At 39.6% G+C, this 26,439-nt stretch overlaps 1 protein-coding gene across 7 annotated transcripts in view; it reads right to left on the bottom strand.

Moving 5' to 3' along the window:
• Nucleotides 1-26,439, bottom strand: part of LOC128685730 (ATP-binding cassette sub-family C member 3-like) — a 406,756-nt gene that overhangs the window by 163,614 nt on the left and 216,703 nt on the right. For all 7 annotated transcript variants that reach the window (XR_011392357.1, XM_070087955.1, XM_070087954.1 and 4 more), the window contains one exon: nucleotides 9,468-9,636. Coding sequence is in view for 6 of the 7 variants with exons in the window: in XM_070087955.1 (XP_069944056.1) it covers nucleotides 9,468-9,636 (169 nt within the window). In the remaining variant the exon portion in view is untranslated. The remainder of the gene's footprint in view (nucleotides 1-9,467; nucleotides 9,637-26,439) is intronic.

The raw sequence follows: 26,439 nt of genomic DNA, 5'->3' as shown, positions 1-26,439 counted from the left end.
AAGTCACTCAATATGTCTGCCAAGTCATTCAGTAAATCAGTCACTAATAATCAAGGAATTAGTGAAAATATCGATGATAACCCAGATGACCCTCAGTCCATCACCTCTGGGGTGGTCAGTGTGGCCATACCAGACCCTAGGCCAAGCACTTCTGGAGTGGCACCTCTGGAGTAGCGAGTGTTACCCACAGGCAACTTCGCAAGAGGAAACTATCATTTTCCCAGTGTTTTAGTAATAGTGAAAGTGATATAAGTAATGATGAGAGTGATTTTATGCCATTTGAGGATTCGTCTAGTGATAGTGAAGTTCATTATTCACCAGTGAAGCATACTTTTAGGCATCGTCGCCTACATTCAGGCAGTGTGCTACATGCAGTCCCCAAGGGTTGTGACAGGTTATGATCCAAAACCCCAGCCACTGATAGTGATAGTGATCATGAAAGTGAATATGCGGGGATGGAGGAAGTAGTGGTGGGTGGCATGGTGCCTGGACCACATGACGTGGTGGGTGGACAGACAAAGGACCACCCGGCACCCCCTCAACCATGTGCTGCCTCCACTCCCGTCCCTCCTCCTGCTCTCCCTCGCCTCATGCCACAGGTCCACCCAAGTCCTAATGGAAGGGGATTCCCCTTCTAAACACTAACACCATCCACACTCTCCCCTCCTCCCATCCCATCAATCATCACCAGATCTTCATTAAAGGTAAGTGCCAATTATTCCATTGTTATTGTTGTTATTGTAATTGTTTTATTGTATTAAACTTAATATTTCATGTGGTAAAATATTTTTTTTCATACTTTTAGGTGTCTTGCACGGATTAATTTAAATTCCATTATTTCTTATGGGGAAAATTGATTCGCTCTTTGATATTTTCGGTATTCGATGAGCTCTCAGTAACGGATTAATATCGAATACCGGGGGTCCACTGTATTTGCTTTTTGCAACAATAATACTTATGCCTCATGTCTATAAGCATAATATAAAAGCATACTGGTCCACAGATTGGCTAATTTGTACCCCAGTCTTCAGTGAAATCATCCCAGTGAACAGGTTTATCTTACTGTTACGTATGTTGCACTTCTTTGACAAAACCAGGCCTGACAGAAGTGACAGGTTATACAAGATTAGAAATGTTGTTATGTATCTGAAAGAAAAGTTCAACATGTACTTTCATCCATTCAAGAATCTTGTACTTGACGAATCTTTGATTTTGTTCAAAGGTAGACTGTCATTCAAACAGTATATACCGAGCAAGAGGAAACGCTTTGGTATAAAACTGTTTGTACTCTGTGACTGTGACAGTGGCCTGGTATTGGATATTGTTGTATACACGGGAAGTAAAACATTGAAAGATACCAGGATGTTATTGGGTATCTCAGGTGATGTAGTGAGAAGCATGATGGCACCTTATCTTGGTAAGGGGCAAACATTATATACCAATAACTGGTACACAACTAGGTAGTAGGTTGGTAGACAGCAACCGCCCAGGGAGGTACTACCGTCCTGCCAAGTGAGTGTAAAATGGAAACCTGTGATTGTTTTACATGATGGTAGGATTGCTGGTGTCCATTTTTCTGTCTCATAAACATGCTTCAGGTATGTCTTGCTACTTCTACTTACACTTAGGTCACACTACACATACATGTAAAAGCATATATATACACACCCCTCTGGGTTTCCTTCTATTTTTCTTACTAGTTCTTGTTCTTGTTTATTTCCTCTTACCTCCATGGGGAAGTGGAACATAATTCTTCCTCCGTAAGCCATGCGTGTCGTAAGAGGCGACTAAAATGCCAGGAGCAAGGGGCTAGTAACCCCATCTCCTGTATATATTACTAAATTCAAAAGGAGAAACTTTCGTTTTTCCTTTTTCTGTCACCCCGCCTCAGTGGGATATGGCCAGTTTCTTGAAAGAAGAAGAAGAGGAACTGGTACACAAGCCCTTTACTCAGTGATTTCTTGCGAATGAACAAGACAGATGTGTGTGGCACAGTGCGTTCTAATCATAAATATATGCCCAGGTTCAATGCAGGTGCTCATGGTGATGAAGTGCAGGTGTTTACTGCCAATGACATCATGGCATTACGGTGGCATGACAAACAAGATGTCACTGTTATGGGACTATGGGACTCAACACACATTGATGTATATAAGTAACAGTTACTCTGGAATACCTAATTATATTGAATTGATGGGAACTCAGCTCTAAATGTCATAAGAGCAGATCACTCTTATGGCTGTAAGGCAGCAGTGTCAAGCCTGTTTTTTCTCAATATAATAGGTTATACTATAGACACACACACACACAATTTAAATAAGTAGTTTATAAAGTTGTATTTCTTTTATAAAAGTAAAATTAAGGTGTGGTAGAATTATGGTAACTAGAGAAGTGTGTTTGGCAACAGTCTTCTGTTTTTTGGTGGGTGTGGGAGGAGCTTAGCTAGGCTCCTCCCTCTCCATCTCTCTTTTTGTTGACTTCAAGCTCGTAGGACCTTTGGGTCCTTCTTTCTATTTTTTTTGGGCATTGTGTGTGCCCCCAGGGGTGAGTTTTATAACTTAAGTTGTGGCCACCATACCCAGGGTGACTAAAGTGTGTCAAAACACTGGTTAGTCCAGAGATAGTCCAGAAGAAAGAAAGGCAATTTGTCCAGATCAACCATGTGGGCTGCCTTTGAAGAGCAGCTAAGGGGTATGCAGGCTTATGTTTTGAAAATGTGAGTGCTGTAATTGTACATTCTGTATATATCTATTTAGAATACAGTGAACCTCTGGTTCACGTCATTAATCCGTTCCTGAGAGCTCATCGTAAAGCAAAATTATCGAAAAGCGAATCAATTTTCCCCATAAGAAATAATGGAAATCAAATTAATCCGTGCAAGACACCCAAAAGTATGAAAGAAAAACTTTTACCACATGAAATATTAACCCTTTGACTGTCGAGGTCGTATATGTACGTCATAGGAGATACCGTGTTTGACGTATCTATAAGCATAAATTCTAGCGGCTTCAAATCAAGCAGGAGAAAGCTGGTAGGCCCACATGTGAGAGAATGGGTCTCCATGGTCAGTGTGCACCATATAAAAAAAATCGGGGAGCCAGTGGTGCATTGTGGGAATACCATTTCAGTCGTCCTTTTTCAGCATGTCTAGCGGTAAGAAATATGTGACTTCCCTGCAAATCTGGGACTCTTCTCTTCCCAAGTGATGCTCTAACACAGATGGAAGTGTCAATGAAGATCAATTTCATGATTTCGAGGAGTTTGAGACCAAAAGCAATAGAGGAGGTGGAGGAGGAGGAGGAGGAGGAGGAGGAAGAGGAGGAGGAAGAAGAGGAGGAGGAAGAAGAGGAGGAGGAAGGAAGGAGGAAGAGGAAGGAAAGAGGAAGAGGAAGGAAGGAGGGAGGAGGAGGAAGGAGGGAGGAGGAGGAAGGAGGGAGGAGGAGGAAGGAGGGAGGAGGAAGGAGGGAGGAGGAGGAAGGAGGGAGGAGGAAGAAGGAGGGAGGGAGGAAGAAGGAGGGAGGAGGAGGAAGGAGGGAGGGAGGAGGAGGGAGGAGGAGGAAGGTGGAAGGAGGAGGAAGAAGAAGAAGAAGAAGAAGAAGAAGAAGAAGAAGAAGAAGAGGAAGAAGAAGAAGAAGAAGAAGAAGAAGAGGAAGAAGAAGAAGAAGAAGAAGAAGAAGAAGAAGAAGAAGAAGAAGAAGAAGAAGAAGAAGAAGAAGAAGAAGAAGAAGAAGAAGAAGAAGAAGAATACCTAATACCTAATAATAATAATTTTATTATTTATTATCACACTGGCCGATTCCCACCAAGGCAGGGTGGCCCGAAAAAGAAAAAACTTTCACCATCATTCACTCCATCACTGTCTTGCCAGAAGGGTGCTTTACACTACAGTTTTTAAACTGCAACATTAACACCCCTCCTTCAGAGTGCAGGCACTGTACTTCCCATCTCCAGGACTCAAGTCCGGCCTGCCGGTTTCCCTGAATCCCTTCATAAATGTTACTTTGCTCACACTCCAACAGCACGTCAAGTATTAAAAACCATTTGTCTCCATTCACTCCTATCAAACACGCTCACGCATGCCTGCTGGAAGTCCAAGCCCCTCGCACACAAAACCTCCTTTACCCCCTCCCTCCAACCCTTCCTAGGCCGACCCCTACCCCGCCGTCCTTCCACTACAGACTGATACACTCTTGAAGTTATTCTGTTTCGCTCCATTCTCTCTACATGTCCGAACCACCTCAACAACCCTTCCTCAGCCCTCTGGACAACAGTTTTGGTAATCCCGCACCTCCTCCTAACTTCCAAACTACGAATTCTCTGCATTATATTCACACCACACATTGCCCTCAGACATGACATCTCCACTGCCTCCAGCCTTCTCCTCGCTGCAACATTCATCACCCATGCTTCACACCCATATAAGAGCATTGGTAAAACTATACTCTCATACATTCCCCTCTTTGCCTCCAAGGACAAAGTTCTCTGTCTCCACAGACTCCTAAGTGCACCACTCACTCTTTTTCCCTCATCAATTCTATGATTCACCTCATCTTTCATAGACCCATCCGCTGACACGTCCACTCCCAAATATCTGAATACGTTCACCTCCTCCATACTCTCTCCCTCCAATCTGATATTCAATCTTTCATCACCTAATCTTTTTGTTATCCTCATAACCTTACTCTTTCCTGTATTCACCTTTAATTTTCTTCTTTTGCACACCCTACCAAATTCATCCACCAATCTCTGCAGCTTCTCTTCAGAATCTCCCAAGAGCACAGTGTCATCAGCAAAGAGCAGCTGTGACAACTCCCACCCTGTGTGTGATTCTTTATCTTTTAACTCCACGCCTCTTGCCAAGACCCTCGCATTTACTTCTCTTACAACCCCATCTATAAATATATTAAACAACCACGGTGACATCACACATCCTTGTCTAAGGCCTACTTTTACTGGGAAAAAATTTCCCTCTTTTCTACATACTCTAACTTGAGCCTCACTATCCTCGTAAAAACTCTTCACTGCTTTCAGTAACCTACCTCCTACACCATACACTTGCAACATCTGCCACATTGCCCCCCTATCCACCCTGTCATACGCCTTTTCCAAATCCATAAATGCCACAAAGACCTCTTTAGCCTTATCTAAATACTGTTCACTTATATGTTTCACTGTAAACACCTGGTCCACACACCCCCTACCTTTCCTAAAGCCTCCTTGTTCATCTGCTATCCTATTCTCCGTCTTACTCTTAATTCTTTCAATTATAACTCTACCATACACTTTACCAGGTACACTCAACAGACTTATCCCCCTATAATTTTTGCACTCTCTTTTATCCCCTTTGCCTTTATACAAAGGAACTATGCATGCTCTCTGCCAATCCCTAGGTACCTTACCCTCTTCCATACATTTATTAAATAATTGCACCAACCACTCCAAAACTATATCCCCACCTGCTTTTAACATTTCTATCTTTATCCCATCAATCCCGGCTGCCTTACCCCCTTTCATTTTACCTACTGCCTCACGAACTTCCCCCACACTCACAACTGGCTCTTCCTCACTCCTACAAGATGTTATTCCTCCTTGCCCTATACACGAAATCACAGCTTCCCTATCTTCATCAACATTTAACAATTCCTCAAAATATTCCCTCCATCTTCCCAATACCTCTAACTCTCCATTTAATAACTCTCCTCTCCTATTTTTAACTGACAAATCCATTTGTTCTCTAGGCTTCCTTAACTTGTTAATCTCACTCCAAAACTTTTTCTTATTTTCAACAAAATTTGTTGATAACAGCTCACCCACTCTCTCATTTGCTCTCTTTTTACATTGCTTCACCACTCTCTTAACCTCTCTCTTTTTCTCCATATACTCTTCCCTCCTTGCATCACTTCTACTTTGTAAAAACTTCTCATATGCTAACTTTTTCTCCCTTACTACTCTCTTTACATCATCATTCCACCAATCGCTCCTCTTCCCTCCTGCACCCACTTTCCTGTAACCACAAACTTCTGCTGAACACTCTAACACTACATTTTTAAACCTACCCCATTCCTCTTCGACCCCATTGCCTATGCTCTCATTAGCCCATCTATCCTCCAATAGCTGTTTATATCTTACCCTAACTGCCTCCTCTTTTAGTTTATAAACCTTCACCTCTCTCTTCCCTGATGCTTCTATTCTCCTTGTATCCCATCTACCTTTTACTCTCAGTGTAGCTACAACTAGAAAGTGATCTGATATATCATGCTGAATATGTAAAACTGGTCAATTAGCAAGAACTCATGTAAAATTAAGTCCTTTTTAAAATTTTCTCTTATACTTTTAAAGATATATGTTTTTCATTAATGCAAAAATTTTTAATTTTCCTCCAAAAGAATCTTAGAAAACTTACCTAACCTTATTATAACAAGAACAATTTATTTTAGCCTAACCCAACTAAATATATTTTAGATTTGTTTACAATAATTTAATACTAAACAAACACAGTGAAATATTTTTTTTTCATTAGGTTCAGAATGATTTTGGCGAAATTATTGCATACACAAATTTTGGCTTGTCCTATATGGCAAGATGAGCGTTGCTATTTAAGCCAAGATCGCAAGTTCTGCCTATTCGGCACGACATATATATATATATATATATATATATATATATATATAATATATATTTATAATATATATATATATATATATATATATATATAAATATATATATATATATATAAATATATATATACAGTGGACCCCCGGTTAACGATATTTTTTCACTCCAGAAGTATGTTCAGGTGTCAGTACTGACCGAATTTGTTCCCATAAGGAATATTGTGAAGTAGATTAGTCCATTTCAGACCCCCAAACATACACATACAAACGCACTTACATAAATACACTTACATAATTGGTCGCATTCAGAGGTGATCGTTATGCGGGGGTCCACTGTATATATATATATATATATATATACACATATATATATATATATATATATTTTTTTTTTCAACAAGTCGGCCGTCTCCCACCGAGGCAGGGTGACCCAGAAAAGAAAGAAAATCCCCAAAAAGAAAATACTTTCATCATCATTCAACACTTTCACCACACTCACACATTATCACTGTTTTTGCAGAGGTGCTCAGAATACAACAATTTAGAAGCATATACAGTGGACCCCCGGTTAACGATATTTTTTCACTCCAGAAGTATGTTCAGGTGCCAGTACTGACCGAATTTGTTCCCATAAGGAATATTGTGAAGTAGATTAGTCCATTTCAGACCCCCAAACATACACGTACAAACGCACTTACATACACTTACATAATTGGTCGCATTCGGAGGTGATCGTTATTCGGGGGTCCACTGTACATATGTACAGTGGACATATCCCTCCAAACTGCCAATATCCCAAACCCCTCCTTTAAAGTGAAGGCATTGTACTTCCCATTTCCAGGACTCAAGTCCGGCTATATGAAAATAACCGGTTTCCCTGAATCCCTTCACTAAATATTACCCTGCTCACACTCCAACAGATCGTCAGGTCCCAAGTACCATTCGTCTCCATTCACTCCTAACACGCTCACGCATGCTTGCTGGAAGTCCAAGCCCCTCGCCCACAAAACCTCCTTTACCCCCTCTCTCCAACCCTTTCGAGGACGACCCCTACCCCGCCTTCCTTCCCCTATAGATTTATATGCTTTCCATGTCATTCTACTTTGATCCATTCTCTCTAAATGACCAAACCACCTCAACAACCCCTCTTCTGCCCTCTGACTAATACTTTTATTAACTCCACACCTTTTCCTAATTTCCACACTCCGAATTTTCTGCATAATATTTACACCACACATTGCCCTTAAACAGGACATCTCCACTGCCTCCAACCGTCTCCTCGCTGCTGCATTTACCACCCAAGCTTCACACCCATATAAGAGTGTTGGTACTACTATACTTTCATACGTTCCCTTCTTTGCCTCCATAGATAACGTTTTTTGACTCCACATATACCTCAATGCACCACTCACCTTTTTTCCCTCATCAATTCTATGATTAACCTCATCCTTCATAAATCCATCCAACGACACGTCAACTCCCAAGTATCTGAAAACATTCACTTCTTCCGTACTCCTCCTCCCCAATTTGATATCCAATTTTTCTTTATCTAAAAAATTTGATACCCTCATCACCTTACTCTTTTCTATGTTCACTTTCAACTTTCTACCTTTACACACATTCCCAAACTCATCCACTAACCATTGCAATTTTTCTTTAGAATTTCCCATAAGCACAGTATCATCAGCAAAAAGTAACTGTGTCAATTCCCATTTTGAATTTGATTCCCCAAAATTTAATCCCACCCCTCTCCCGAACACCCTAGCATTTACTTCCTTTACAACCCCATCTATAAATATATTAAACAACCATGGTGACATTACACATCCCTGTCTAAGACCTACTTTTACCGGGAAGTAGTCTCCCTCTCTTCTACACACCCTAACCTGAGCCTCACTATCCTCATAAAAACTCTTCACAGCATTTAATAACTTACCACCTATTCCATATACTTGCAACATCTGCCACATTGCTCCTCTGTCCACTCTATCATATGCCTTTTCTAAATCCATAAATACAATAAAAATTTCCCTACCTTTATCTAAATACTGTTCACATATATGCTTCAATGTAAACACTTGATCTACACATCCCCTACTCACTCTGAAACATCCTTGCTCATCCTCAATCCTACATTCTGTCTTACCTCTAATTCTTTCAATTATAACCCTACCGTACACTTTTCCTGGTATACTCAGTAAACTTATTCCTCTATAATTTTTACAATCTATTTTGTCCCCTTTCCTTTTATATAAAGGGACTATACATGCTCTCCACCAATCCCTAGGTACCTTCCCCTCTTTCATACATTTATTAAACAAAAGTACCAACCACTCCCACACTATATATATATATATATATATATATATATATATATATATATATATATATATATATATATATATATATATATATATATATATACACCTACCATCCGACTTACGACCTGCTCAACAACGACCATTTGCCTTACAACCGTGTTTTGTATGCCAAATTTCTGAAAAATAAACAACTGTTTGTGTTGTACACAGCATTTATCCTAAACCTTACAGTATAAAATACAGTACTAAGAGCATAACAAGTAGAAAATGAATTACCGAAATAAAACAATAAAATAAAGTCATTACAAAAATGTGATGTTGATATTGAGTAGTAAGGTTTGACTTACGTCCATTTCAACTTACAACCGGTTGGTCGGAACCAAACTCAGTCGTAAGTCGGATGGTACCTGTATACTGTAAAAGAATATTGTTATTGTACCTTAAATAAAAATCATAGATGAATAATTTAATGGTTAAAACTTTAAACATATATAGCAATATTTTGAGATCATATACCATAAATAATTTTTACCTTGACCAATACCAAACATGCCATATCCAGCGAGGAAGATGTCTCGACTGAAATTAACATTATTGTTGGTGATGTTGGAGACATCAGTGGCATTGGAGATGGTGGCACTACTGATTCTGCTGCCACTGGACCACTGTGACAACCACACATTGCTGCCAGCATTGCATGCCTGGATGTAAGGATTAAGTTAATTTATTTAAAATTTACTTCCTAGCAACTGTAGTAACCCCAATGTAAGGGAACTATTAACATGCATAGATACACATGGAAGTTCACTCTTATCATTAACTTTAACCTTTTGACTGTCGAAAGGCCGAATCCTGAAGTGTCTCCTGGTGTCGCAAAATATTCGAAAAAAAAAAAATTATTTTTTCTTATGAAAATGTTAAGATTATTTTTCTGATTGTTTTAGTCCCAAAAAATTTTTTTCCCATCAGTACTTACCGAGATATAGAGGCATGAAGTTTGCAGAAAATGAGCCGCGTATGGCAACAGCGGCGACTGCCGCTCACCCGGTAAACTTTAGTTTACTTGTATTTGAAGGTTTGTTGTTTTTTTCACTATTTTATTTTTTCACATAACTTATGTGGCCTGTGACACCAAAGTAAGGTGCAATGTACATATATATACACTCATTGTATACAACATAATAAGCACACAAACATAATTATCAATATATTGTTTACAAAACTTGTTTACAAAAACAAACAATACAAAAAATTGTTTATTACTATTGTTCTATAATATATATACCAATATACAGTCACTGAACATACTCCTAGAAGTTCTGCAGCTTGTGGAACTCTGTGAAACATGGTGTCATACACAGTGGTGTTTTACACTCTTACACATAAAACATGGTGTCATACACAGTGGTGTTTTACACTCTTACACATAAAACATGGTGTCATACACAGTGGTGTTTTACACTCCTCACACATAAAACATGGTGTCATACACAGTGGTGTTTTACACTCTTACACATAAAACATGGTGTCATACACAGTGGTGTTTTACACTCTTACACATAAAACATGGTGTCATACACAGTGGTGTTTTACACTCTTACACATAAAACATGGTGTCATACACAGTGGTGTTTTACACTCCTCACACATAAAACATGGTGTCATACACAGTGGTGTTTTACACTCCTCACACATAAAACATGGTGTCATACACAGTGGTGTTTTACACTCCTCACACATAAAACATGGTGTCATACACAGTGGTGTTTTACACTCCTCACACATAAAACATGGTGTCATACACAGTGGTGTTTTACACTCTCACACATAAAACATGGTGTCATACACAGTGGTGTTTTACACTCCTCACACATAAAACATGGTGTCATACACAGTGGTGTTTTACACTCTCACACATAAAACATGGTGTCATACACAGTGGTGTTTTACACTCCTCACACATAAAACATGGTGTCATACACAGTGGTGTTTTACACTCCTCACACATAAAACATGGTGTCATACACAGTGGTGTTTTACACTCTTCACACATAAAACATGGTGTCATACACAGTGGTGTTTTACACTCTCACACATAAAACATGGTGTCATACACAATGGTGTTTTACACTCTCACACATAAAATCAGTGTGTATGCATTTTTGTTGAATTTTTTTTTTATGTGCAAAGACAAAACACCTCGTCTGAGCAGTTTTCTTCAAAGTATTAGCAGGCAGTTGTGTTATGTAGTTATCCTAGGTAAATGGTCGTGTGTCATCATTCCTTCCTAATTTCCTTCATTCCTTTCCTACCTGGAGGCTACCTGGAGGGCATTCCACCTCTCTTCCTACATTCCTTCATCTGTCCTTCATTACTTTTTTCCTTCCTTTCATCTAGTCCTTCCTTCATTCCTGCCTTCCCTTCTTGCTTCTGGTTTCTATAATATATATACACATATATAGTCACTAGATACTTTCATAAAACTTCTATTATCACCCTTCAGCAAGCTTGTCTTGTGTGCGAGTGTGTGGCTTATAATTGTTTTGAGTCAGGAGTCGGCAGCTGTCAAAATGACATATTGTCTCATTACTCACTCCCCCTACCGCTTGTCAAAACAATGGGGTCAGATGCTGCTTCCCCCTCCATTCTATCTAATTATCTTTCTCCCTCATTCTATCTCTTTCAATCTGTCTCTCTTTCTCTCTCTCTGTCTATCTCTGTCTCACAGGTACACATAAATACAACTATACATAGTGTAAATTACCTAGGATAACCCAAAAAATCCAGACAAAGTGCTATACTCTGCTTGAAGATGTGAGTAAACGTGATGATGACACAGTCTTGTGGCTCTCTCTGAGACAGAGCTAGACGGATAGACAGGGAGTTTGGCAGACAGACAAATAGACAGACAGACAAATGTTTGTTCGTCGTCATCTTCTCCTCCTCCTCCTCCTCCTCCTTCTCCTCCTCCTCCTCCTCCTCCTCCTCCTCCTCCTGGCTCTTGACAGATGGACAGCTGCCCCCCTCCCTCCACCCTCGTTTACGCTCATCAAAGGTCAGCTCTTATCAGATGTTATCTCCCCTTATCTTGTCACTGTCATGGGGTGAACTGTTTTCATGCCTCAAGGGAACATATTATTACATATTATTATTATTAGGTATTAGGTATTATTATTCTTATTCTTCTTCTTATTCTTCTTATTCTTCTTCTTCTTCTTCTTCCTCCTCCTTCCACCTTCCACCTTCCTCCTCCTCCCTCCCTCCTTCCTCCTCCTCCCTCCTTCTTCCTCCCTCCCTCCCTCCTCCTCCCTCCCACCTCCTCCCTCCTTCTTCCTCCTCCCTCCTTCTTCCTCCTCCCTCCTTCTTCCTCCTCCCTCCTTCCTCCTCCTCCCTTCCTCTTCCTCCTTCCTTCCTCCTCCTCTTCTTCCTCCTCCTCTTCTTCCTCCTCCTCTTCCTCCTCCTCCTCTTCTTCCTCCTCCTCCTCCTCCATTGCTTTTGGTCTCAAACTCCTCGAAATCATGAAATTGATCTTCATTGACACTTCCATCTGTGTTAGAGCATCACTTGGGAAGAGAAGAGTCCCAGATTTGCAGGGAAGTCACATATTTCTTACCGCTAGACATGCTGAAAAAGGACGACTGAAATGGTATTCCCACAATGCACCACTGGCTCCCCGATTTTTTTTATATGGTGCACACTGACCATGGAGACCCATTCTCGCACATGTGGGCCTACCAGCTTTCTCCTGCTTGATTTGAAGCCGCTAGAATTTATGCATATAGATACTTCAAACACGGTATCTCCTATGACGTACATATACGACCGCGACAGTCAAAGGGTTAACTATGAATAATGAAGAAGAAAAACTAAATCAACAACTGCCATCTTATCTACATTTATAGTGATACTTGTGAGTACAGAATGGCACTACTTTACAGTGCTTCACATTACAGCATTTCACTAAATAACTGGTTTTCAATTATACCCATTCTTTATTTATGCAGACTTCCTACAATAAATAGATTAACCACTCACTGTCAGCTAAGAATGAAAATATTTTAAGGTGAGTAACATGTGAAATGAATATGCATTTTTTAGACCTAACTCTACAGCTCACTTAATATAAGATAGTGTAAACATGTTATCAGGTTTTTACATGCATAAAAAAAAGAAAAAAAAAAGGCTGTTGCACTTTACAGCAGTGGCCAGAACCTAACCTGCTGTATAAATGGTACCCTCCTGTATATTATATAGAAATATCTATTATTTGTTATGATGTACCAGTACTATTTTTTTATAGAAAATTAATATGTTTTTTTGCATTATATTAAAGTATATATACATCCTGGTAAATATTAGTACAACATATTCTTCATAGAAATGTGAAAACACTGCACGAGTCAGGGTGACCCAACAAGAAAAAGTCCCCAAAATGAAAATACTTTCATCATCACATCATCCAGCATTTTCACCTCACTCATACATAATCACTGTTTTTGCAGAGACACCCAGATACAATAGTTCGGAAGCATATATAAAGATACAATATAAAAAGTAACCTGAAATAATTACAACATCAGGGCCCCAATTATATATATATATAGTGTTCTATTACACATCCCTCCAAACTGCCAATATCCCAAAGCCCTCCTTTAAAGTGCAGGCATTGTACCTCCCATTTCTAGAACTCAAGTCCGGCTATATAAAAATAACCGGTTTCCCTGAATCCCTTCACTAAATATTACCCTGCTCACACTCCGACAGCTTGTCAGGTCCCAAAAAACATTCATCTCCATTCACTCCTATCTAACATGCTCATGCACGCTTGCTGGAAGTCCAAGCCCCTCACCCACAAAACCTCATTTACCCCCTCCCTCCAACCTTTTTGAGGACAACCCCTACCCCGCCTTCCTTCCCCTACAGATTTATACATTCTCCATGTCATCTCTACTTTCATCCATACTCTCTAAATGACCAAACCACCTCAACAACCCCTCTTCAGCCCTCTGACTAATACTTTTATTAACTCCACACCTTCTCCTAATTTCCACACTCCGAATTTTCTGCATAATATTTACATCACACATTGCCCATAGACAGGACATCTCCACTGCCTCCAACTGCCTCCTCACTGCAGCATTTACAACCCAAGCTTCACACACATAAGAGTGGTGGTACTACTATACTTTCATACATTCCCTTCTTTGCCTTCATAGGTAACGTTTTTTGTCTCCACATATACCTCAACGCACCACTCACCTTTTTTCTTTCATCAATTCTATGATTAACCTCATCCTTCATAAATCCATCCACTTACACATCAACTCCCAAATATCTGAAAAGATGCACTTCTTCCATACTCCTCCCCAATTTCTACCTTTACACACACTCCCAAACTCGTCCACTAACCTTTGCAATTTTTCTTTAGAATCTCCCATAAGCACAGTATCATCAGCAAAAAGTAACTGTGTCAATTCCCATTTAGTATCTGATTCCCCATAATTTAGTCCCACCCCTCTCCCAAACACCCTAGCATTTACTTCTTTTACAACCCCATCTATAAATATATTAAACAACCATGATGACATTACACATCCCTGTCAAAGACCTACTTTCACAGGGAAGTAGTCTCCCTCTCTTCTACACACCCTAACCTGAGCCTCACTATCCTCATAAAAAATCTTTACAGTATTTAGTAACTTACTACCTATTCCATATACTTGCAATATCTGCCACATTGCTCCCCTATCCACCCCATCATATACCTTTTCTAAATCCATAAATGCAATAAAAACTTCCCTACCTTTATCTAAATACTGTTCACATATATACTTCAATGTAAACACTTGATCTACACATCCCCTACCCACTCTGAAATCTCCTTGCTCATCCACAATCCTACATTCTGTCTTACCTCTAATTCTTTCAATAATAACCCTACTGTACACTTTTCCTGGTATACTAAGTAAACTTATTCCTCTATAATTGTTACAATCTCTTTTGTCCCCCTTCCCTTTATATAAAGTGACTATACATGCTCTCTACCAATCCCTAGGTACCTTCCCCTCTTTCATACATTTATTAAACAAAAATACCAACCACTCCAACACTATATCCCCCCCTGCTTTTAAAATTTCTGTCATGATCCCATCAGTTCCAGCTGCTTTATTATTTATTATTGTGAAGGCTTACTCAGCCCTGTAATAACTTCAGTCAGTATTACTAAGGCTGGCTCCTCCTCAGGAAAATTAATGTATAGAAAAAGAATAAAAACTGACAAACATAAACACTTTATTATTTAGAAAATATAAAATATAAAACACTTAAATATGAAATATTGATCCTACATTAAAGAATATGAAAAATGAAAAATATAAATGATAACTGAATTCAACACTAATATAAAACTTGGGTGTCTGGTGATGGTGACACTGCATGTTGTTGAAATCGTAGCCGTTGCCGATGATGTGGGGGAGGGAGGGTCGCAGGTGTTGATAACCCACCGGCTCGTTCTTCACAGATTTTCTAGCCGTCAATAATCCGTCCAGATGACAGGAAAGCAGGTTTTTTCACACTGCAATGATGAGGAGTTATATCCTACTACTTGCATACACAAACAGATAAGTGGATCAAAAATTGGGACATCTCAGAACGTTAGTCTGTCTCCTTCAATTCTACTCGTTGATTGGCAGGTGACCCTCTCTGCCAGCCAAGCTGGAAAGATAGACAGGTTACCCACTGCTTAAGAAATCACTCTCCATGTTAAGTCCAATACCTAAAAGATTTGGGGATTATTACAACAGTCAACTTAGAGCAAGACTGAAAAGACTAAGTTTATTATTGGTCAAAAGTGAAGCTTTCAACCAATAAATCCACTAGAATACAAGGCAGGCATGTACTTACAGTAGTGCTGGGAGCTGTGAGTCTAGTGATTACTGTTTGGACCGGAGCCCCACACATCACATTTCAGGGGGGATGGGAAGGAGGAGGGGAAGGGATAGCGGGAGCTAGACTGACCCTACCTTAACAAGCAGCCGGCAATCAAACTATCACTTTCGGGGTGGGGGAAAAAAGGCTGGAATAGCGGGAGCTGGACTTACCCTACCTTAACAAGTAGCCGGCAATGAAACTATTGTTACTATATACTCCCTCGCTACTCCTATCTATTGAACTTTTCCCTCACACTCCCCCATACCAAGACTTATAGTCAAGGAGTATAAGAAGAATAGGCGAGGAAAAAGTTCTAACATATGGAAGTCGCGTAAGGCAACAAATCTTCTACTGACTGTCACGACTTAACCAGTCAGAGAAATAATTGGATGAACCATTGATATACACAATATGGAACTTAAAAACCTGGAGTGCCAATGTCCACCTCAAGAGGCAACTGTTGGTTCCCTTAAAAGTTTCTAAGTAAAATTTAAGCTTGGAGATACACCACACAAGGGCCAAACATTCCTTTTCTATGGTGGAGTATCTCGTTTCTGCGGGAAGGAGTTTCCGGCTTAGGAAGCATACAGGGGAGTACCATCATGGTATTGTAGTAGCACCACACCTAAGCCAGTATTGGAGGCATCAGTTCTTAAACAAAATGTTTTATTAATATCTGGAAACTTAAGTATAGGGTCTTTCGAAAAGATACTTTTAATCTCATTAAACTTTTCCCGAGCTACGTCGGAAAGTTCAAGAGGTTCCTTCACAGACTTTTTAAGGAAGTCGGATAAGATGCCTGTAAGATCAGTAAGGTTCGGGATAAACCGTGCATAAAAATTTACAGAACCAAGAAAGCTATGCATGAGCTTCTTGGTTTTCTGGAATTTAAATTCTAATAAAGCTTTGATCTTACTGGGGAGAGGCTGCAGAGAGTTATTAGAAAGTATCAGTCCAAGATATCTAATCTTGTTATACCCAAGGAAGCATTTCCTCGGCTTGGCAGTGAGGCCATGTGAGCGTAACCTACGCAAAACTGATGTTAATGTTTGGATATGTTCGCCCCACGTGGATGTCATTACGTAAATGTTATCAAAATAAACTGAAACATTTGGCATATTACCCAAAACCTTTCTCATCAGTCTCACGTAGGTAGCACAGGCAGTTACCAAACCGAAGGGCATAGCTCTATATTGCATCAGTCCTTGGTGTGTAGGAAAAGCGGTGTACTGCTTAGAAGAAGGATCTAACATTACTTGATGATATGCCTGCGCAATATCAATCTCTGAAAAGAAGGAAGAGTCATAAAATTTGTGTAGATCGCTATCTATTAAGGGCATAGGCTCAGCATCCCACCGAGTTATAGCATTAAGGCCTCTGAAGTCAATAGCAAGTCTATATGAATTATCCTCCTTCTTAACCATGACTACTGGTGAACAATATGAAGATACTGAAGGTTCAATGATCTTTAATTTTAATAATTTGTCTACCTCTCGGTCAAATGCATCCCTAAGGTGAACTGGAACTGGGTATAATTTTCGTTTGATAGGATTGTCCGTCACTAAGTCAATCTTATGGACTACCGTGGAGGTAACACCTGGAATATCAGTAAAGACGTCTGAAAAGTTACTCACACATTGAAGTAGTTCATGTCTCTTATGGTCATCCAAAGATTCATTAATATTAATGTTGGTTGCGTCTGAGTGGTCAAGAGTCACCAAGTCATGTAGTTCTTCATCATAGTCTAAGTTAGAGGTGTCAATTACACACACCTTACATTCTTCAGTTGTCTTATCAAGTTCGCGTGGAAAAGCTAAATCAAAGTTATTAAGGCAGTTAACCGAATTTCTTCGGTAATATTTCTTAAGGATGTTGATATGATAAAGCTTAGGTTTCCCCTTGACTTCTATGAGGTAGTCAACTTTCCCACAAATTTTTAATACTTTATATGGACCTTTCCATGCTACTAATAATTTATTTGACTTGATAGGAAAAAGTACCAGAACTTCATCCCCTACTTTAAAACTTCTCCTATGACTTTTGGAATCAAAATAGATTTTGTACTGGTCCATTGACAAACTTAAGTTTTTCGAAACTATGTCAGAGGTCTCCTCAAGTTTGGATCTAAGGTCAAGGAGAAACTGGTAAGAAGACTGAACCTCAGCATTTACCTCCTCATTAGTCCATAAGTCATGAAAGATGGACAATGGGCCTCTGGCCTGTCTACCATAGAGAAGTTTAAAAGGGGAAAACCCCAAAGAGTCACTGGGAACTTCCCTCATGGCAAACAAAGCACAGGGTAGGTAACGATGCCACTCCGTAGGTTTAAGGGAGCAAAGTTTCCTTAAAATGGACTCGAGAATCGAATGCTGGCGCTCAATCCTCCCATTACAGCTGGGATGATTGGATGTGGTGAAGAGAGGCTTCACTCACAGAAGTTGGTATAGATGTTGCATTAAGTCAGATGTGAATTGTGTCCCACGGTCAGACAAAATTTCTCTAGGGATGTCCACTCTGGAGAAGATGGACAAAAGGGCTTTAGCCACCTCTGTAGTGGTTATGGTCTTTAAGGGTAAGGCTTCATGGAAACTCGAAGCATAATCAACTAATGTTAATATATCTATGTCTCCCAGATGAAAGTGGAGATAAAGGACCAACGATGTCAATAGCTACTCTTTCAAAAGGGTACCGTAAAGATATACATTTTGACCATAGGTACTCGCCGGGTACCTCGGGAGGATGACAGTTGGCAAACTTTACACGATCTACAATAGGTAGTGACATCTGAGGACATTTTTGGCCAAAAATAGGTTTCCCTAATTTTATTTAAGGTTTTACGATGCGAGAAATGTCCGGCCACTGGCAGGTCATGAGCCATTTTAAGAACAGTCTCTCTGTATTGACTTGGAACAACTAAGATGGAATAGTCTATCTCATCTGAATTTAATTTGAATACTGACTTGTACAAGATACCTTTTATATATTCAAATTTATATGAAAAGTTTTTCCTTTGGATAACTTGATTTTGTTTAGCAGCATTATGGCAATTCTGAAGAGAAGGGCAATTACGTTGTAAATTGACAAAGGAGTCCTTCGATATATCTAAAGGTGTGGAAATTTATTTGGTCCCTAAAGTTCCATAGGACAGATCCAGCATGGCCGTATGGGACGGTTGAGCTGGATGGCCCTTATACCCCACCCAAACATGAAAGCATTCTCTGGTTGGCGATGGATTGTTGGTAGGCATGTATTTAATTTATAGATTTACTCTTCAGGGAAGGAGTAGGTAGTTTTACTGGTAGTACACTAATATTAGGATTATTGAGGCAACTGTAGATAATAATAATGTAGACCTAAGACCTTAACATAGGTAGTAATAGGCCGATAATGTAGGCAAACACTAGGATAAGTTAGCTAGGGAGAACTGGCAGCATTAGTTTGAACGAAGAGACGAGGGTCTGGAAGAGGGACCAGCTCGTTCTTCTTAAGACAGACACCAACTGGACAAGACGTGCCGTGATCAGCAGACGGCGCCCCCCACGTGTCTTCACATTTGAGACCTGGGAAAATCTGGTAGAGGCACCTCGATGTACCGTAGATGACCTCCTCCGTCAGGCCCATACAGTAAGACAAGACCTCCACTGTTTCTCGTAGATTTCTGGACAGTGTCTGGGGAGATTGTGAGTTGAGTTTTATCTGTGGGCCCGGTGTGCAACAGGCAGAGCATGCCCAGTAAGTACCAGTGTCTCAAGGCAGTCTGGAAGCTAGTGTCCGTGTCTGCATAGTTATACTAGGGGATACTTACCCTCTTGGATATAGGAATTTCTGAGGTGCAGGCAGGACACTAATAACGACTGAATATTGCAGGAATTAAGGCTCCCGGTTGCACATGGTTTCTGAGGGAAAGTCCAGAGGGGCTAAGGCTAAGCTTAGGGAAGTTGAAGATCAGGATATATGCTGCAACACCAAGTAAGTTAGTCCTTTATACGTGCATGCAGGCGAGTTTCTTGCAACATCAATCATTTGTGAAAATCTGTCCTATAAGCCACTTGTGAGGCTGAGGTACCCACCTCAGAGCTCGGTGTCAACAGAGTTTGCCAGGGTAGGCGACTCACTTGGAGGCAGTCCACACAAATTTTTACAAAAGGCTTAAAGTCAGGGAAAATCAAAGGATGGATAGTAGGAGAAGCCTGGGCTTTGGTGTGAGCCCTAGTCAAGACATTTATGGTATCGGAGGTGATATCTTCACTTTCATCTAACAAGTGAACCGGTGATCCTACTACCTCGCTTTCGAGAGTAGCATCATTGGTTTTTAATCCCACATGAATCTCGCGAAACATTGTCTCCTCTGAACTTTCGAGGGGCTTCTCTGATTCTACAGGAAGATCTGAAAAGCTTATGTCCACCTTTGGTGATGAAAGGTCAACCTCAGAAGGAAGAATGGCACCTGTTACATTACCTATTAGTACGGAGCAAGAAGTGATGGGAGCTAATACGGCTTCAGACCAACCTGTGAACCATTTAGACCTAATGTAACAACGGATGGTGGGAAAAGTGTCCGTAAGGCCCAAGTAGTCTGAAAGTATAGCAGAGGAATGAGTTTCTTTAAGGTTAGGGAACAGCTTATCAGAAATGACTATACATGTGCATCAAGTGTCTCGTAAAATGGTAGATACATTAAGTCCATTAACTGTTCCTGAACATAAGGGTGCTTGGTCATTACAGTCTTTAAAACATCTTCCAACATTTTAGACCTTCTTAGAAGGACAATCTGGACGTTTATGTCCCTTAACACCACACAAATGACAAACAGGAATAAAAGAAGTCATTTTACTTTCCACTAGAGGCTTTGATTTCTTAAGGTCTGATGAACCCTTGCCCTTAGGGTTCGATCCCTTTAGGTCTTTATAGGAATTGTGAGCCTCAGCATACAGGTCAGCAGCCTCAGCAACTTCCTCAGCTTTAATCAGGTTACGTTCTCTGATGAATGTTCGTATCTGATGAGGAAGAGCTGTCAGGAACTGGTCAGCAACCATGAAGTCTCTAAGAGATTCATAACTGTGATCAATTCCTGAACTCTCTATCCAAAAGTCGAACAAACGAAAGAGTGTTACCTGTAACTGCTGAAAGTTCTGGCCAGGCTGTAAGGTGGCATACCTGAAATCTTTCCTGTAAGAATTAGTGGTTTTTTGATATGTTTTAACCCTTTGAGGGTCGACAGGCCCTCTCCGAAACTCGTTCTCAGGGTCGGCCAAATTTAAAAAAAAAAAAAATTATTTTCTCTTATGAAAAGATAGAGAATCTTTTCCCGATCATAAAGACACCAAAAGTTTGAAATTTGATAGAAAACTTATGGAATTATGCTCTCGCAAAGTTAGCGGTCTCGGCGATGTTTACGCATCGGCGATTTTGCCTACTTTGAGCCCCATTTTCGGCCAATTTCACTGTTCTAGTCGACAAAAAACATGAATATTTCGCTAGAACTCCATTTTTTCTATCGAATGGGTGCAAGAAACCACTCATTTATGAAATTCAACTATCCAGTACAGTGGTCAGAATTTAGCAATTTTGCCAATTTCACACAAATTTCAAAAGATGCCAATTTCCGAATAGGGTCCAGAATAAACAAGAAAGACATTCCTGGCACTAAAATGACATTTCCTCTAGTCATTAGTCATGTCTCAAGGTACCTCTTATATTCTTTTGCTTTCCACTTTGAATTTTTATTTTCACAAAAAATATAAGATTTACTGTTATGCAGACTACTGCATTAGTGTAAAAAATGGTATAAATATTATTGGTGCACTTGTGAAAGAATATTAGACTCACCAGTTGACGTGTATTGCATGCTTGGCACAATTTGTTTACTTTTGAAGTTTGGTAAAAATCGAACATTTCTGCTACTTTGAGCTCAATTTCAAGGCACCTTTCTTTGTAAAACCAGTCAAAATCATCTCAATTTCTGTAATATGTCTTCCATTCTATAAAAAGAGACCAAGAAAACTAGAATACAACAATAAATACCATACGAAAATACACTGCAAAATCGCTGATTTATTCAAAAAAAATGGTAAAGGTTTTTTTTTTCTCATTATGCACTGTGTGCTGCAGGATTTTTTTTTAGACTGTGTACACTGACCACATAGACCCATTCTTTCAAATGAAGGCCTACCAGCTTTCTCCCACTAGATTTGAGGCCGCTAGAATTTATGAGCACTAGTACGTCAAAAACCCCTACGCGTAAGACGTACTAGTACGACGAAAACCCTCAAAGGGTTAAGGATTGCCTTCTTCAGTAGGTTATAATTACATATGATATCCTGCGACAAAGTTGCATAGATATTCAAAGCGGTACCAGAAAATAACATTCCTAACCTGGTAGCCCAGGTGTCAGCAGGCCATTCACAGAGGGTAGCGGTATTTTCAAACCTGATAATGTATGAAGTTATGCCTTCCCCCTCTGTGAAGGGAGGTAAATTAGGTGTTGGAATATGTGCACTAGCTGCACGTTGTTCCATTACTCCTTCATCTAATTGCTGTAGTGAGAAAGTTAACTTTTTATTCTCTAATTTAAGGCGAGCTTGTTCGAGCTCGTGATCTTTTTCTCTCTCCCTTAACTCATATTCTCTATCCTTTGCTCTTTCCTCAAGTTCCCTTAATTTAACTTGTTCCTCACGTACTTTAGCTCTTTCTTCACGATCAATGCTATCATGCTCCTTTTTGTCTTCTCTTTCTCTTTCTGTCTTTCTTGGATTTCTCTCTCAATTCTCTCTTTCTCCTTTTTCTCTTCTCTTTCAATTCTCTCTCTCTCCTTTTCTTCTTCTCTTTCCCTTTCTAACTGTCTTTCTTCTCTCTCAAATTCTCTCTCTTTCAAGTCTTTCCTGGATCTTAGCACTAATGAAAGATTCCAAATTTTTCCCTGTTATTCCTAACTTACTTCCAGCGTTCATCCAAAACTGGTATTCCTCCATACTTGCAAGAATAACTTAAACTATCAGGGGAAATGAAACGGGTATTAAAGAAAACGGAGGGTTCAATTCCTGCTCTGCTCAAACTGTAAATAAACCAGAGGGCTCGAACCCTGCTTCAATTAAACAATATGTATTAATTAAAACGAAGGATTCTATGCCGGCTCTGAGAAAACAGTAAGTAGAATGGGGTCCCTTGACCATCCAATCTTCTCACCAACAAATCAAAAGTGTCCTATGACAGTTCCCTTGATATAATAATCCTCCAAAGTGTTTCAAGCTCGAGCAAAAAGGTGGCAGAATTAAATATTATATCCTGCCTGACTTGATTTACAATAAATTGAGACTATAACAATCACCAAATCTTTTAAATACCTGTACTGTAGTCCAACCATTGAGAATAATTACTCATGGCTGGTGGTAACCGTCTGTGGTATGCAGCGTTGAAGTTACAATGGTAGATTCGAGATGGAATTGAATCTTGATTCAGTAGCGTTGATCCTGGCAAGGTCGCCACTTGTGAAGGCTTACTCAGCCCTGTAACAACTTCAGTCAGTATTACTAAGGCTGGCTCCTCCTCAGGAAAATTAATGTATAGAAAAAGAATAAAAACTGACAAACATAAACACTTTATTATTTAGAAAATATAAAATATAAAACACTTAAATATGAAATATTGATCCTACATTAAAGAAAATGAAAAATGAAAAATGAAAAATATAAATGATATCTGAATTCAACGCTAATACCTATAAAACTTGGGTGTCTGGTGTTGGTGACACTGCGTGTTGTTGAAATCGTAGCCGCTGCTGATGATGGGGGGGGTCGCAGGTGTTGGTTACAACCCACTGGCTAGTTATTCACAGTATAGCCATGATTAATCCGTCCAGATGACAGGAAAGCAGGTTTTTTTCCACTGCAATGATGAGGGGTTATATCCTGCTACTGGCATACACAAACAGGTAAGTGGATCAGAATTTGGGACATCTCAGAACGTTAGTCCATCTCCTTCAATTCTACTCGTTGATTGGCAGGTGACCCTCTCTGTCATCCAAGCTGGAAAGATAGACAGGTTACCCACTGCTTAAGAAATCACTCTCCATGATAAGTACAATACCTAAAAGATGTGGTGATTATTACAACAGTCAACTTAGAGCAAGACTGAAAGGACTAAGTTTATTATTGGTCAAAAGTGAAGCTTTCAACCAATAAATCCACTAGAATACAAGGCAGGCATGTACTTACAGTAGTGCTGGGAGCTGTGAGTCTAGTGATTACTGTTTGGACTGGAGCCCCACATGTCACCTTGGGGGGGGGGAAGAAGGAGGGGAAGGGATAGCAGGAGCTAGACTGACCCTACCTTAACAAGCAGCCGGCAATCAAACTATCACTTTCGGGGTGGGGGAAAAAAGGCAGGAATAGCGGGAGCTGGACTTACCCTACCTTAACAAGTAGCCGGCAATGAAACTATTGTTACTATATACTCCATCGCTACTCCTATCTATTGAACTTTTCCCTCACAATTATTATTATTATTATTATTATTATTATTATTATTATTATTATTATTTGGACATGATACATAGTTGTACAAAAGAAATACAGTGGTTGAGTGTACATGCCAAAAGCTCTTCATATCCAGAGCATTGTGGGCTGGCTTAAAATTACTTAAGATTAATTAATCAATGATATATTCAGTGGTAAAAATTACAGTAAACAAATTACAACATGAAGGACAAATGAATACTTCAAATAAGAGGCTTTATAGTTGTACAGATTTGTAGCACCTTTGATGACTTACTGAGCATTCAAGAGAATGGCGTATTCTATTAGGTAATGCAGCTACAAAAAACATATTTTGATAGGGTCACAATTTATACATTTATGAGATACAGTTAATCAGTATTTATTTAGTTGTGGGTGCGTAAGTGGTTTTTAAGAAGAGTCTTGAATTGATACAGTGTTTCTTTTATATTCACAGGTAATGAATTCCAGATTATTGGGCCTTTTATGTGAATTGCGTTTTTACATAGTGCGAGATGGACACGAGGAACATCAAAGAATGATCTGTGCCTTGTGTTATGGTCATGTGTTTTGTTGAGGATGGTAAGGAGAAGTTTGAGGGGAGGATTTATATCTGAGTAAAGTGTTCTATGTATGTAGTAGGTACAATAATAAGTATGGATGTTTTATGTGGTGAGTAACTTTAGAGTTTTGAATATTGGTGGAGTGTGTTGCCTGTAGTGGGAATCTGTTATCATTCTGACTGCAGCCTTTTGTTGGGTAATTAATGGTCTGAGATGGTTTATTGTTGTTGAGCCCCATGCACATAGGTGAGATAGGGGTAAATGAGTGAGTGATATAGGGCCAGGAGGGCTGACTGTGGAACATAGTACCGTATCTTCGATAGTATGCCTACAGTCTTGGAGATTTTCTTGGAAATGTGTTGTATATGTGTTTGAAATTTGAGTCTATTATCAAGGTGGATTCCTAAGAATTTTCCCTCTGTGAGCTTTGTGATAGGTGATCCATTTATCATTATGTTAAGAGGGACATCTGTGGTTCTGTTTCCAAAATATATGAAGTTTTGTCAATATTGAGAGTAAGTTTGTTAATCATCATCCAGGTAGATATTTTCTGTAATTTGGTATTTACAGTATTGGCTAGCATGACTGGGCTTGGGTGAGAGAAGACGAATGTAGTGTCATCTGCAAATAGTGTGGGTTTGAATAGTTGTGTTGCATTTGGTAGGTCGTTTATGTAAATGAGAAAGAGAAGAGGGCCAAGGACACTTTCCTGTGGGACACCAACTGTAATTGGCTGTGTGGAAGAGTTTGCTCCATTTGTGTACACAATTGTCTTCTGTTGCTAAGGTACAACTTCAGGTAGTTGAGGGAGTGCCCTCTTATACCATAGAGAGACAATTTTATGTGCAGCAAATCATGGTCAACTGTATCAAAAGCTTTACGTAAATCAATGAAGATCCCCAATGGGACTTATTTTTTCTCGAGTGCAGTGTATATTTGTTCTAGCATGTGTATAATAGCATCATTCATATTTTTATTAGGCCTGAACCAAAACTGGTAGGGGTTGAGTATGTTGTGGGAGATGAGGTAGGAATAGATTCACTTATGAATTAAATTTTCAAAGATTTTAGAGAGAGGGTAATGCTTCATGCACCTTCCCCGCACTCATATCCTGCTCTTGTTCACTCCTAAAAGATGGTATACCTCCCTGGCCAGTGCATGAAATTACCGCCTCCCTTTCTTAGTCGACATTTAAAAGTTCCTCAAAATATTCTTGCCATCTACCCAATACCTCCATCTCCCCATCTACTAACTCCCCTACTCTGTTTTTAACTGACAAATCCATTTGTTCCCTAGGATTTCTAAAGTTGTTTATTTCACTCCAAATTTTTTCTTATTTTTATTAAAATTTCTTGACAGTGCCTCTCCCACTCTATCATCTGCTCTCCTTTTGCACTCTCTCAACCTTTCTTTTGCTCTCCATATGCTCTACTCTTCTTATAACACTTCTGCTTTGTAAAAATCTCTCATAAGTTACCTTTTTCTCTTTTATCACACCCTTTACTTCATCATTATACCA

Source organism: Cherax quadricarinatus, chromosome 23 (assembly GCF_038502225.1).
Source record: "Cherax quadricarinatus isolate ZL_2023a chromosome 23, ASM3850222v1, whole genome shotgun sequence".
Lineage (NCBI taxonomy): Eukaryota > Metazoa > Arthropoda > Malacostraca > Decapoda > Parastacidae > Cherax > Cherax quadricarinatus.
This window is presented reverse-complemented; position numbering and strand designations above follow the sequence as displayed.